This window comes from Trichinella spiralis (genome assembly GCF_000181795.1).
Source record: "Trichinella spiralis strain ISS 195 chromosome Unknown Scfld4, whole genome shotgun sequence".
Taxonomy (NCBI): domain Eukaryota; kingdom Metazoa; phylum Nematoda; class Enoplea; order Trichinellida; family Trichinellidae; genus Trichinella; species Trichinella spiralis.
Window position 1 is genome coordinate 9334241 of NW_003526943.1, and position 13335 is coordinate 9347575.

Here is a 13335-nt window from a genome sequence, read left to right on the forward strand (position 1 = left end):
AGTAGGCTCCGTTGCCATTGAGAAAATTTCCAACATCTCCCACTTGATGGGCAGAGCCCATAATCTCTAGAAAGTTCTATCAAGACCAATGAACGGACTGATCTTCAGATTATCCCAGTCGCGGTCTAAACTTTAGCGGACCGCACCACGCCATCAGCTCCAACGAAGACCTCGGCAATGCGGCCAAGTGGACACTTAAAGTGTCGCAATCTTTCACCAGCACTACAACTCCCACCCGCGGTAAATTCTGTCGTTTCTGCCATTTCCCTCGAGTGGTTACAGTCACCACATACTGGCGTTTCGACTGCCTCCATAAGTTCCTTGCCTGTTTCCGTTAATAAGCTCATCTGCGGAGCATGTACTTAATTACGGCGGCGCTCATCGCATTTTGTGAAGCCGCGTCGTCTCTTACCACCGAAAACGAAGCCAAGTATCTCTTGATAAAAAAGAGGGCTGGACTCCACGCCATCTCTTTTATCGCTTTACTGCTCATGAGCGTTTCCGCTAATCCAGCTTAGTCACTTATCGATGTCCAATGCCAGTTCCCTTTGGAAGGTCTGGTAGCGGATCTACCAGCGTTTTGTGATTTCTCCAGGAACAAGTCTAATTGTCTGGAGTCGCAAAGAGATCGAAGAATCCTGGTTCGAAAATGGAGAGGATGGGATGGGCTGTTGGTGGTCTGAAAGGTACTGGTCTGGGTAGCGACTGCACTGGGCTTGGTTGGGATGATTCCGCTACACCTTAAGATAAGACCTAATGTGCAGGCTGATCTATTGGGCATCCTCCTCTGCTTCCGTCAGAGTGGCCCTTCAGTCAGACATCGCAAAGATGTATTTGCAAATTGGTCTGCATGAGAGAGATCATGACGTTTGCCGCTTTCTCTGGAGAAGGGATGAGGTTGGAAGTTCTCCATCTACGTATTGTTTTACGTGGATGTTTTGGTTTGACCTGCCTTCCTTACTTGGTCATGGAAAATGTAAATTCCCACCTGGAAGCACATCAGGACCGTTTCCCCACCATGTTGGACAAGATGAAATTTAAGATATATTTAGAGAATTTGGTCATGAGCTGTGAAAGCCTGCCCATCGCGAAGAGGGATATTCTTAGGTTGTCCGCCCACGTTTACCCCCAATTTTTCTCATTGGCTATACACTAATAGGCTGTTCTATCATTTTGCTCATTGGCTGTTCCACTGATTCATTCACATGATTGCCATATTGCGCTGTGTCAAGCCTGGGAGGTACCTGATAGCGAAGAAAAAATATTGCGGGTAGTATCCTGCAAGTATATCCCAGAAATCTCAAGATCCACCCACAATTATTTTCAGCGTGCTAATAATGTGAAATGTTACTGCTAATGATGATTTATGACAGTTTAATAAATAGTTGCATAAATCACTAGTAACTGCTTTATATCAACACCTCACCATAAAATGCGACCACAGTGCAAACAGTGTTGAGCCTTCTGCAGTTGAGCCACAGACAGGAAAGTTAAAAAAATGCTGTGAATTATGCCAGGCGCCGTGCTGCACAGAGCACGTCTACAAAATCTTTCCCAACTGTTACGACTGTCCCAGTACCTCCATATACGGGTCATTCTAATTCTACAAACGTTTATATGTTAAAAATTATTATTACTATTATATAGTCTATAAAGGTTTACAGGTACAATTTTAGTGCACTCAATGAAATAATAAGGTGAAAAACAGGCATTTCGTGTTTAGAGTCTAAAAGAGCCCAAAATTCCAAATACGCATATACTATGAAAAGGCCATATAAGGGTTATTATTATTTGTGACATTTTCATATTCATACTTCATTCTTGATGCTGTCGTGTACTCTTTTAATACTGAAAAAAACTGAAAATTTAGTTAAGAATAACCAAGTAAATATGTTGGAAACGACATCAAAAATGAATCATCGCCAATTAAAAAAATTTAAATATAATATAGCAAAACATTTCGATGTAAAATATAGTTTTCTTATGCTTGTCATAATTTTGCATTTCCAATGATATCATTATTGTTTTGGCCGTGCTGCTTACATGTGAGCAACCATTATTTAATCTGAAGAAAAAGCCCTACACTAAGAAGTTTCTTCGATGATTTATTAAATATTTTACAATGTGATTGGTCTTATTTTTTAAAAATGCTTGAAGTATTACTTATCCTTGCACGGCTTATTATTAAACTCATTCCCTCATTTCCTTAGAGTTTTAAATTTGTCATGCTGCTGTCATGCATCTTCTATGCTGCTATAGAGATAAACATCAGTTTAGAAAGTAATTTAAAATATTTTTTCCAAAAAATTATAAACTTTCTAATAAGAAGTTGAAGCTCTTTGCCACAATGGACAAAACGCAATTCAAAGTATAGAAATATAATTTCATCTTGTGATTGAAAAAAATAATGTTCAGGAGTTACCTAATCAGTTAAATCATTATTTACTGTAAATTTTTTCTTCACTGTAAAGAAAAAAAAATCAAGTTAAAGCGCTAGCGGCTTTGAGCATTAGAACAACTAGCACATTAAACTGTAAGCGCATCGATTCCGTTTTAACTCAATGAAGTATGTTTTTCAATTATTATCAATTTTTCTAATCGATTTCTAACATTTTACTATTACTGTTTTATTACTGTCTAATTTCTCTTATTGTTTTGCTTTGTTTTTTTTGTTGATAATAATCATTTTTACGGCAGCTTCATCTTCAACTGACATTTTGATCTCTGTTTGAAGCTGTAGCTTTGATTTTTTTCATTGAAATTTCCTGCAGTCTGTTTTATCATTTAAAGCATATTTTATAAATATTAGCTGTATTCATATTTATTTATGCTATAATATTTAGAGACATGAAGGTCAATCATGAATGGCTACAACCTCGTTATCGTCTTTATCATGAAAATCCTCAGAATCTGGATATTGTTAAATACGAAAAAGTTGTGTTTTCATGTCTGTTTTCTCAACCAAAAAAATGGATTGAATTTAGAAGGGCAATTTGGGCTTATATGACAAAAAGGTAAGTTCTACAGGAATTCGCTAAATGTGATATGCATGTAACTTTAACGTATGTTGAATGTTATATGCCAAATGTTTTTCTGTTGATTTTATAGGAAAAGTCCAATGAGTTTAATTAAAACACTGTCGGCTTTGTTCATAAAGAAACCTCATTTAATTCCTGGCATCAGCAAATTGATGCCGAAAGGTTGCCGCATTTGTTCAAAAAGAGGAAATACTTTAGTTTTTTTCCCAGGTGTTTTAACACCCAGTGTTTTGCGTAAAGTAAGTAATGTTTATGTAATTAATATTTTCTAAATCTTTTTTTATAGAAGAAAATTTTAAAGGAATTAAAGAGACTTTTTTGTCGAAAATATTTCTAAGAAGAACTTTCACATCGTTTGACCGGTATTAGACAAAAATTAGACTGTTTATACATTGCGCATCTGAAATTTTTTATCAAATACAGTTATAAATTAAAATTTCATTGTTCTGTATATTAATAGCTAAACTGTTTTCTATGTATAATTTTTTCTACATGCAACTTTTTTTTACATTGCAACATTTTTGTAATGTACTTTGATATTTTATATTGAACATTTTATGTTAAAAATAAAATATCAGATAATACTGAAAGAAGTGTATCACAATATGTTGGAAATGAATTTGTAAACATTGAAATTTAAAAATGAAAAATCTGGTTGAAATCAGAAGGGTTCAGTTAATTTTCAGTTAATGATTAACAGTATTGCTACTTCACAGCTAAAAATCCGTTGTCTTACTGTAAGCAGGTATTTTCGGTTATTTATTATATATGAAAGAATAAATTACATTTTTAAAACTATATTACTATGACCATATTTCTATTCAAATGCTGAATATAACATTTTTGATAAGAAAAAATTGTATATATAACTTTTTAATAAAAATTCATTTAGCCTGATCTTAATTTTTATCAAAACCAACAAATAGTTGTTTCATAATCATGTAAGGTTATTTTTACATTGTTTGAATTTATGAGCTAATAATAATATAAAAAATTTTGTACAACTGCTTCACGGTTGAAAAAAAAACAAACTGAAATCATTTTTTTACATAATCTCGTAATAATTTTAAATAAATGAAATAAAATTTTAAAGAATTTATTTATTAAGCTTATTTATAAATTCTGAAAAATTAAAATATACAATTTATTTTCATAATGATATTATTTCGTGTTTATAAACTTTATTTTGTTTTCTGCATGCAGTGAGCGCACTTTAAAGCACTGTATAGTTTAAATATGCATTGAAAAGTTTATCGTTTAAATTTCACTTTAAAAACACTTACATATTACATATCTGACCGACGATGCAATGACTATTTTAGAGATGGAAAGCCAAAGGAAAAGTGGTTTTCCGACTGAAGGTAAAATTTTTAATTTTAATTTTATTTTATTAATAATTAGTCATAAAATTATTTTCTACGTAGTGTTGACTTTCAATTCAGTTCGGTTTTTCTTATTTTTTTGTATTGGTTTTTTGCAGCGGTGAACAGAAGGCAAAGATTCAGATTTGATGAAGCCGTATTGTATTTTCTTAACATGCTACTTGTTACAATTGGAGTGGGTGCAATGATCATTTCGCTTTATACTTATAATGAAAACATCCAAAAAGCATTAGAAAACGTATTAAATCAACCAGAAACGCTGATAAGCACGAATTCTTTCTATTACTATGTTAATCACACTGTCAGTATTGGTGCTGTGCTTGCTACTTGTGGTGTTTTAGGATTTTTTAGCGTTTGCTGTAAAAACGACTGCTCTCTTATCATGCATCTCATATTTATAGTATTAGCGATTATTTATTCGATCACTGCTATCTTTTTCCTCTTATCTGAAAGAGCAAAGATAGAAAGTTCCATTATGATTGTATTTCAAAAGCAAGTATTGCAAAAGTATCATACTGGCAATGCAGAATTGGATAAGCTTTTGGATGCTACGCATATAATGTTTCAATGCTGTGGTGCAGAAGGATGTAAAGATTTTGAAAAACCGCCATCAAGTTGCAATTGCACGGAAAAAAATGAAGTTGTTGGTTGTATGACAGCAGTAGGTGACGTCGTCAGTACTGTTCTCACTTCACTACTTTTTGGTGGCACGGCACTGTTATGTCTTGAAACGTTGATTTGGATGATGGCTTGCTATGTTTACCAAAACGATTGAAAAAAATGCTAATTAATTATCAGAAATACCATTATTGTTATAATTTTATTAACCAGAATTTAAAAATTTCAAGTAAAAAATAAAAATGCTTATACAGTATTCCACTATTTGAGTAATTCTGTTAATGCTAATTAAAGCTGCTTGCTTCCACAAATAAAAAAAATTTTCAATTAAAAAAGTAAAATTTTTGTTTTCAGAGTTGATCAAATCAGAAATTCAGAATAGAAAAAATTTCAGAATTCAAAATTATATAGTTGTATCTCAACATTCGCGATATATGCGTTCCGGCGGTACTGCGAATGCTTGCCACTTCTATTCATACGCTCCGCTTATTATATAGCAGAATTGCCTAAAAATTGCATGGAATATCACAGAACGTGTACTGATTTGAATGTTAGATATTTATCTATTTATTTATTTAATTTATTATTTTTATTCATTCGATTGAACACACAGCATTCTGAATCATGGGTGTGCTCCCATGTGCAAGCTTGCCAGAACTATCTGGACTGTCATTTAATCTTTTAAAAAGCATTGCTATCGAAAGTGGTCTTCCTTTTTTTCATTTTTTACAAAATTCGCTCGGACCGATACCACAACAAGCAGAGAGACAGCAACAGTAAATAGAAAAATCAAAGCTCAGTAATAAACAAAAACTACTGCCTAGGAAACTAGCAGTACATCAACAATATGTAGGCATAAGTCACGGTAAGCGTCTATAGCATCATGCATTACGTATTTACTCAAATTTTGCGTTCTTCTCACGGTGTGTTGGACTGTGCTAGCCTGGGAGCGGCTGTTCTAAGCTTACCATCAGTTCAGGAATCATGCGATTGCAGCTGCCATAAACCGGCTTTTCGATCTACTTCGATCTGTTGGCTGTTGTTATGAACGAATCCACTCATTAATGGTCATCGACACGCTAGATGTAAAGAACTCGAGTTTTTATTTACTCCGCTTCTTTCAATAATATCAATCACCTGATCTCAAATCGAGGACCGACTGTATTTTGTAAAAGAAATCAACTTAAAATATTAAAATGCGCTGTTTTTCATTCACAATAAAGTATATACATAAATTTATACATTTTTATAACATTAAACACCATAAAATAATAAAACGATCATGTATGACAACAGACAACAAAGAAGGAATGTTAATATCAAAGTTACACATAACAGTATACACTCTGTATGAACGTTCTTCCAGATATCGTAATTGTCAGTGGAAACTGTTGACATATTGATGGCGCTTTTCTAAACGATTCATTATGAACAAAAAATTGCAAAATAAAACATATTTAATTATACTCCAATAAACTATTTTGCTTTCTTACCAAAAATTTGAGCCTATCTGACGCCTCTCGTCCCCTGCGTTTCATCATTTCTAACTTGAAATTCATATAATCCTATTTCTAGAATTCCTGAACTGTACGTAAAGCTGCACGTGCTACACTATAGAGGATACATTTAGCTCAATGAAATGGGGCACAGAAATATGCCAAAAATGCATATTATGCTACTTAATTCATTCCCGTTTACCAAAGAACCGAAATGCTTTTCTAACAAAAACAGAAAAACCATCGTCATCACCAGTCGAGCATTCTGAGGAATTTTACATTTGCACGTTCATATTGGTAAGGGGGCATTATTTAAAGCAATCATAAAAATATGAAGAAATCTAAATTATTACCCCAAAGCAATTTTGAAATGCACCGAAAAAATGATTTGTTCAGTTGCTAGCATAAATGTGGCTAATTATACAACGGATTGAAACTTCTAATAAATTCAAAAACAAATAAAACAAACGGCAGGCAGAATGAATGATAACAATAAAACTGGAAAACAGATAAAGAGATATCAGCCTAACTATTTTGCAAAGTATTATGAACAAAAAATATAAAAAATTATTTATCCAAGCAAGCTTGAAATAAATAGCAAAAGTAGTCTGTCAGATTTAGTAAAAGTACTAATCGTATGTTCGTATGTTGCACTGAAAACCATTAAATTAGTAGTCATCGGTACTTTCAACAAAAATGCTTCCATCATCATCAGTGCCGTTTATTTCTAAACATTTCACTACAGTTTACTTCGCTGAAGGATACTAGGAAATATAACTGTGAAAAAGTGCAATTAAATGATGCCAATAAGTTTCTCTCACTTATTGACCACACCTTTGTCCCTATACAACACCGGATTACTTCCCAGTAAGTGATAAAAATGATTCTCGTATTTCACTTTTACTATACTGATCAATTTCATAAGCGCAGCGCTATATTGTGGAACTATTTGGTCACTTAAACTTACACCAAAAAAACAATTCTAGCACTAGTAAAAATTTCAAAAACAAAAAGAAATGAAATGAAATAGCCAGTATTCTCAGGAAACATTCATAACTTGGCAAAAATTCAAAAAGTTCGTGTAAAAACCTGCAAAAGTTGTTCAGTATTCTCTTCTAAAGACGGCAGGATGGTCACCACTGAAGAATTATCTTCAAAAAAATTCTAAAAATAAATAATATTCCATATACATATACAATATATATAATTCAAAATTAAAATATTCAATTAATTTTTATTTAAACGTTACTTTTCATTCTCTTTTTAAATTTCAAAACTTTATATCACAAATTTTCGACAAAAGATATTTAAACTTGGAAAAAAATTTTTCATTCAAATTTAAATCACTTCTTTTAATTACAAGACATTTAAAAAATGCCATGTACAAAAATATTTTTAAAAAAAGCACCCTCCACTTGAAAGTATCTTATTCATTATGTCATTTAATGTGCAATTGAATATTAAGTTTATAATGCAAACCATCGGTACAATTTTTAAATACGTTTGAATAACTTTGAACTGAATAAATAAAAATCAAGTTAATCAAAATAATTCGTCAAGTGCCTCTTCTGTGTAATGTATATACAGTCGACCCTCAACATTCGTAGATTTGATTATTTGCGCCAAAAAGATAAACCCTATTTTTAGACCCTAGTATGCATGTATGCTGTGGATCTGCAGGTTCTGCGCAAGGTTGTTTCCGCTTATGAGGTTCCACAGCATAACAGTAGTAATAACGACTTAACCAAACTAGGAGGCTAAATAACCGCTACTAATGCTAAGATGACAAAAATAAAAACATTAGGGTGAAGGGAAAGGAGGCGCTGCGAACAGGAGGTAAGTTTACGGCAGCACCGATTCCGTGATTCCAGACTGGTCAACTATTCCAAACATGTCTGGAAGTGCAGAATTTCCACTTTCATGCTAGCATCATACAGCGTGAAAATAACGCAAAATTGGAGTAAATGCGTAATGCATGGAGTAAATACTATAGTCAGAAGTNNNNTGCTGGTCTAGAGAAAGTATAAACTTCAGCACATTTTGATATTTTGTAACCATCATTCTCTGATCGACTTGATTTTATTGTAAATGTACTTATTGGGAATAATAAATATTTCCATTATTTATGTGGTCATCTAGTAGTAAATTTACGAAGACGATGATGGATTATTTGAACGTTTGAAATGCTCTAATATTACTTATAATCCCAAGGGGTGTTTTGAATCAATGACCAATTAACTTTCGAAAACCAATATGACAAAGACTTGCCGGTCCGAAATAATAGCGTGGTCAACGACCAATAAGTAAACAGTGGGACCGAAGGGGGAACATAAGTGGGACCAAGTGGGAGCATCCCCATTCTAATATGATAAAAATAAAGAAATGACTTTCAGAGTTGTTAGAATAATAAGATAATATTAATGTTAATACTGATGTTAATATTATTATAATTATGTTTATAACTTAAAATCAAAAAACAGCCACTGATGATATTTTACTAATGAAAATAGTTGGTGTTGTTTTACCAATAATAACAGCTTCAAGTCGTAACTGATATTTCACGAGTGAAAAAAATGAAGGCGTTGTGAAGTTAGCTGCGTCTGCTTTCTTACTGTTTGGTTTCCACGGTAAGCCATTTGGACTGATGGGAAGTTGCGTTGTCAACGCTGATTATTCAGTTAGTCATGTAAGACTGAGAATTATCGTTGCTAAAGGCTATTGCCCTGACTCACCTGTCATGAAATGGTTTGAACCGTTTGGTATCAGAACTGAAGATGCGATCAAATAATAAGTAATCCCATTGCGTCAGCACTACGCATATATATAAGGTGGTCCTGATTGAGGTTGCTACACAGGAGATCTCGACCCATCAGGGGTTTTTTCTGCATGAAAACTCAAAAGGTCGTTTAAAGGTGAATTTGTTGAATCCATTATAAGGCAATAAATATAAAGAATTTACTGATTAATTTGAACAGTGGCTTGGAAATTAGATAAATGTGGTAAAATAATGAAATAATATATTGAATTGAATTGAATTATTATTAAATTACATTAAATTATATTAAATAATGTGGAAAGCAATTAACACACAACAAAATAATAAATGAAATTACAAGAAATGTCTATAAAACATTTTGAAACAGCATAATATGTAATATGGCGTCACTGGTCAAATATTTACAGCAGCAAAAGAAATTTTTTATGATGCAATTAAATAAAACTAAAATTCTGTTCAAAACAACTATCACCAAAATTTGTAACAGCGAGCTAAAACACTGATTATAATCTTTTTCACACTTGTAAATGCACCGTGCTATCTTTACTACCTGACTGTTGAACTAATGCGTACTGTAGTATTTGCATGAAGAATTGCAAACTTAAGTTTTACTTGATTTGACCAAAAGCTGTAACTAAAATGACGTAATAGTAAAACAAAGAATTTGTTATTACTGACATTTCTACAAGCTTTTATTTTCAAATTTAATTAGCTGCCAAATGAGGGTTGATGTAACAATTTCCTTTATGTAGGAACATTACTATGAAGCTATTTGAATGAAAGCAGATGCAACAATCTAATGGATATTCAAAATTATACCACAAACTCAGCAAACTGTTAAATAATAGGAAACTGATAACGGCAGCGAAAAACAGAAAGCATGACAATACCTATTCAAAATATTTTTGTTTTTTGGTTTATTTAGTACATTAATACATCTATATATAAATGGAATTCAGAATAGAACTTGATACAAATTTAAAAAATGCTCATATTTTATATTGTGGCTTTATATACCCTGCCCTTAGGCGTAACATCCGTTGAATTCCAATGCTTTCAAGCTGCTAATCCTGTGGACTGGTAAGGCAAATTTAAGTACATCATACATCGAACTATTTCATATTACTTTTTAGGTTTTTCGTCTATAAATTGCCAGGAGGAAAATCTTCACATTATCTTATACCAACTGCTGCAACAGACTGGACAGTTGCAGCAAATATTGATGACGCACAGCAACCAATTCATTCTACGATGGACAAGTATTTTTCTTCACAAGCCAAGCCCAATACAAATATTATAGCATACAGCAATTATCCTCCACATTTTAAATTTGAACTTCCCATGAGTCCCGGAAAAGGTATATAAAAAAATGTATCACATTAAAATTATGACATCAAGATTTCTTATTTAGGTGTAATAATGGCTGAAGAACAGAATAAAGGCTTTTGGTTGGTACACACAGCGAAATATTTTCCCAATTTAGCAGGTGCTGTAGGAGATTTGTTTACACATGAGAAGACCACAAAGGAAGCAGCTGCATTTTTATGCATGTCATATACTGATGTTAATTTGAGGGCAGTTGGTATACAATTTTATTTTATTAAATTAAAATTAAAAGTCATGAACAATTTTAGCAAAAATAATTGATTATGAGCAACCCATCGTATTTTTTGCTCAGAGATCTGCAGCACAAGCCACACAGGCTTTCTACGATTCATCTGAAATTCAAAAACTTGTCAATGGATTGCATAAGTATCAGCCAACTGCATCTACTTCTGGTGATGGCATAAGAACTTTGACTCCACCAGGAACTGTGAAAATATTTGCATCAGCACCAGTAGCATATTCATCAGGTACATCTGAATTCAGAAAATAAAAAAAAAATATATTAAACAGAAAAAATTGTGTATTTTCAGATATATATTCAAATTACGTTGTTAAAATTCTGCAAAAATCCATGCAAGTTTACACACCTGGAACGACTGCAACTGTTTTGAGAAAATCATGCGCTGGCACATTAAAAGTGGAAAATGTATTAGGGCCAATAACTGTTAAAGATACTGAAATTCCAATAGGACAAGACAGTGCAAGATGGTCTGTTCCAAAGTCAGATTCTGATTTTGTATGCCTAAGCAATACTGGAAGAACGGTATGATTGAATTTATTTTTTGTTTTATCCTTTACTCTATTGAAAATGAATTAGGCGAATGATGCAAAACATGGAGCAAGCGTTGCTTGCGTTTTGAGCACAGAAGCAGCGGCCTTGTTCAGAAAGATGATCACCACGAAGAACTTGGATGCATGCACCTAATATAATTCCACAGTTTGTTGTGCATGTAATTAATTTTGTACAATGAAAAGTTGGAATCTTCTTCGGTGAATTGAAAATTTTATAAATAATTTTTAATACACGGGAAAACTGTTAATTGCATTGAAATAAATGAACATTCACCCAAAAAATATCGCATTGTTTGATTTTCCTAATGTAATTTCATGCACAGTCTGCATTATTATTTATTCTGACATTTTGAAATTAAGAAATAAATCTATTAATTATAAGTGATGTGTGATTATTCACATTTCCATTGCTACAATTTTAATCCCAATTTTCCTTTTGTTTTTTATAAGTAATAGCTTCCGTTTCTTTGATTCTATATATTAATTCCGGAAAGATATGGTACTGTCTGAATTTTAAAATAAATGTATATCAAAATACATTGTATTTGGAATGGAAAATATTTCCATTCAGTTTGACATTCGTGAGCTGCCAGAGGTTCCCAATGAGCTTAAGCTGCGTCACTTGGGCATAATTCGAATGAAAGTTGTAACTCGAAGCAATGTTTAGTAGGTAATATTACATAACAAAATAAGTGAGAACGTGGGACTGCTAAGAAAGTTTTCTTTTACCCACATCAGTATATAAAAAGGAATTACCCAAAATTCTGATGTCTCGCACTCATCCTGATTTTTTCCACCTCTAACAGTGCTTATATGTTAGAGTCAAATGAAAGAATAATCATAGAAACAAGTGATATTGCTAGAATGCCACTTAGGACGCTGTCATATAACAAATTCTAAACTGAATAAATGGAATGAAAGCATGGAATGAAAGGTCAAACAAAATGTAATTTAGGAAGAAAATTTTAAACTACTTTATCGCCAACAACTAGAAATTTCAATGCAGAATAATGCTTGACTGGAAGGAATAGAGTTGTTCCGCTAAAGCAGAAGCGATCACTACTCATTCACATTTTCAAAGTCATGAGGATCATCAAAGAAGTGCCTGAATGAAGGAACTGGCAAGGAGTTACTTTTTCTGTGTTCTGTTTACTTGGAAAATTCGAAATAAACTTTGTCCCTTTGTTTGCACACCAACTTCGCTGGATCATTTTAAGAAAAAGCATTGTGAAGTATCATTTATACATTTTCAAAATGATCAGAAGTCACAGCAGCGTATGAAATGCAAAAAGCAATAATTGCAGCTGTGGACAATTTATCACTTGTTGTCTTTCCCCTTGTATTAAAATTGCTATAACTAACATATGTGATGTGATGGGAAACGCGAACAATGTTTGACAAAGGCATATGCGTGAAATCATGCGTAAAATTCAGTGAAATTGCGAGCTAAGACGTAACGTCTGGCTGTTCTTCACTGTTGTTGTTGTTGCTGTTGGGTAGTGAAAAATTAAAATCACTATTTAACTTATTTTTGTATCGTTTGAACTATCGCATTTGATATGACGTCACTCTGGTACAATAAAATATAGAATAATGATAAAAATTATTTTCGGGAATGCTGATCATGAAAAAGTATAAACTTCACCACAAATAATATATTTAAATAACCAAAATTTCAATGAATGACAAAACTTCAAACAAAAGATAAAATTTTGGAATAATAAATATTTCCACTATTTATGTTACGTCACTACTATTAAAGTTACGTAATCCTAAATTGAACATTTGAACCAATGAAATGAAAAAATATTACAGCTAATCACAATGAAAGATTGAATCAATGAGCA

At 32.6% G+C, this 13335-nt stretch overlaps 6 protein-coding genes across 6 annotated transcripts; 3 read left to right on the forward strand and 3 right to left on the reverse strand.

Moving 5' to 3' along the window:
- Positions 1–125: 125 nt before the first annotated feature.
- On the reverse strand, positions 126–469 carry Tsp_02288 (conserved hypothetical protein). The gene is made up of 2 exons (XM_003378054.1): positions 371–469; positions 126–347 (listed from the first exon to the last, which is right to left on the reverse strand). The coding sequence occupies exons 1-2, from the start codon at positions 467–469 to the stop codon at positions 126–128; spliced, it is 321 nt and encodes a 106-aa protein (XP_003378102.1).
- A 359-nt stretch (positions 470–828) lies between these two features.
- Tsp_02287 (hypothetical protein) lies at positions 829–1701 on the forward strand. The gene is made up of 6 exons (XM_003378055.1): positions 829–1020; positions 1055–1120; positions 1160–1270; positions 1386–1489; positions 1518–1611; positions 1648–1701. The coding sequence occupies exons 1-6, from the start codon at positions 829–831 to the stop codon at positions 1699–1701; spliced, it is 621 nt and encodes a 206-aa protein (XP_003378103.1).
- A 1146-nt stretch (positions 1702–2847) lies between these two features.
- On the forward strand, positions 2848–5195 carry Tsp_02286 (tetraspanin family protein). Its single transcript, XM_003378056.1, has 4 exons — positions 2848–3014; positions 3109–3277; positions 3739–3775; positions 4519–5195. Exons 1-4 carry the CDS (start codon positions 2848–2850, stop codon positions 5193–5195), a joined length of 1050 nt encoding a protein of 349 aa, XP_003378104.1.
- Positions 5196–7351: 2156 nt separating this feature from the next.
- Tsp_02285 (hypothetical protein) lies at positions 7352–8427 on the reverse strand. The gene is made up of 5 exons (XM_003378057.1): positions 8381–8427; positions 8171–8291; positions 8014–8052; positions 7624–7698; positions 7352–7516 (listed from the first exon to the last, which is right to left on the reverse strand). The coding sequence occupies exons 1-5, from the start codon at positions 8425–8427 to the stop codon at positions 7352–7354; spliced, it is 447 nt and encodes a 148-aa protein (XP_003378105.1).
- Positions 8428–8768: 341 nt separating this feature from the next.
- Positions 8769–9273, reverse strand: Tsp_02303 (putative cytochrome c oxidase polypeptide I). Its single transcript, XM_003378058.1, has 3 exons — positions 9267–9273; positions 9013–9200; positions 8769–8894 (listed from the first exon to the last, which is right to left on the reverse strand). Exons 1-3 carry the CDS (start codon positions 9271–9273, stop codon positions 8769–8771), a joined length of 321 nt encoding a protein of 106 aa, XP_003378106.1.
- A 1022-nt stretch (positions 9274–10295) lies between these two features.
- Tsp_02302 (deoxyribonuclease II family protein) lies at positions 10296–11770 on the forward strand. Its single transcript, XM_003378059.1, has 6 exons — positions 10296–10390; positions 10444–10667; positions 10722–10892; positions 10945–11163; positions 11227–11459; positions 11514–11770. The coding sequence occupies exons 1-6, from the start codon at positions 10296–10298 to the stop codon at positions 11619–11621; spliced, it is 1050 nt and encodes a 349-aa protein (XP_003378107.1). The 3' UTR covers positions 11622–11770.
- Positions 11771–13335: the final 1565 nt, after the last annotated feature.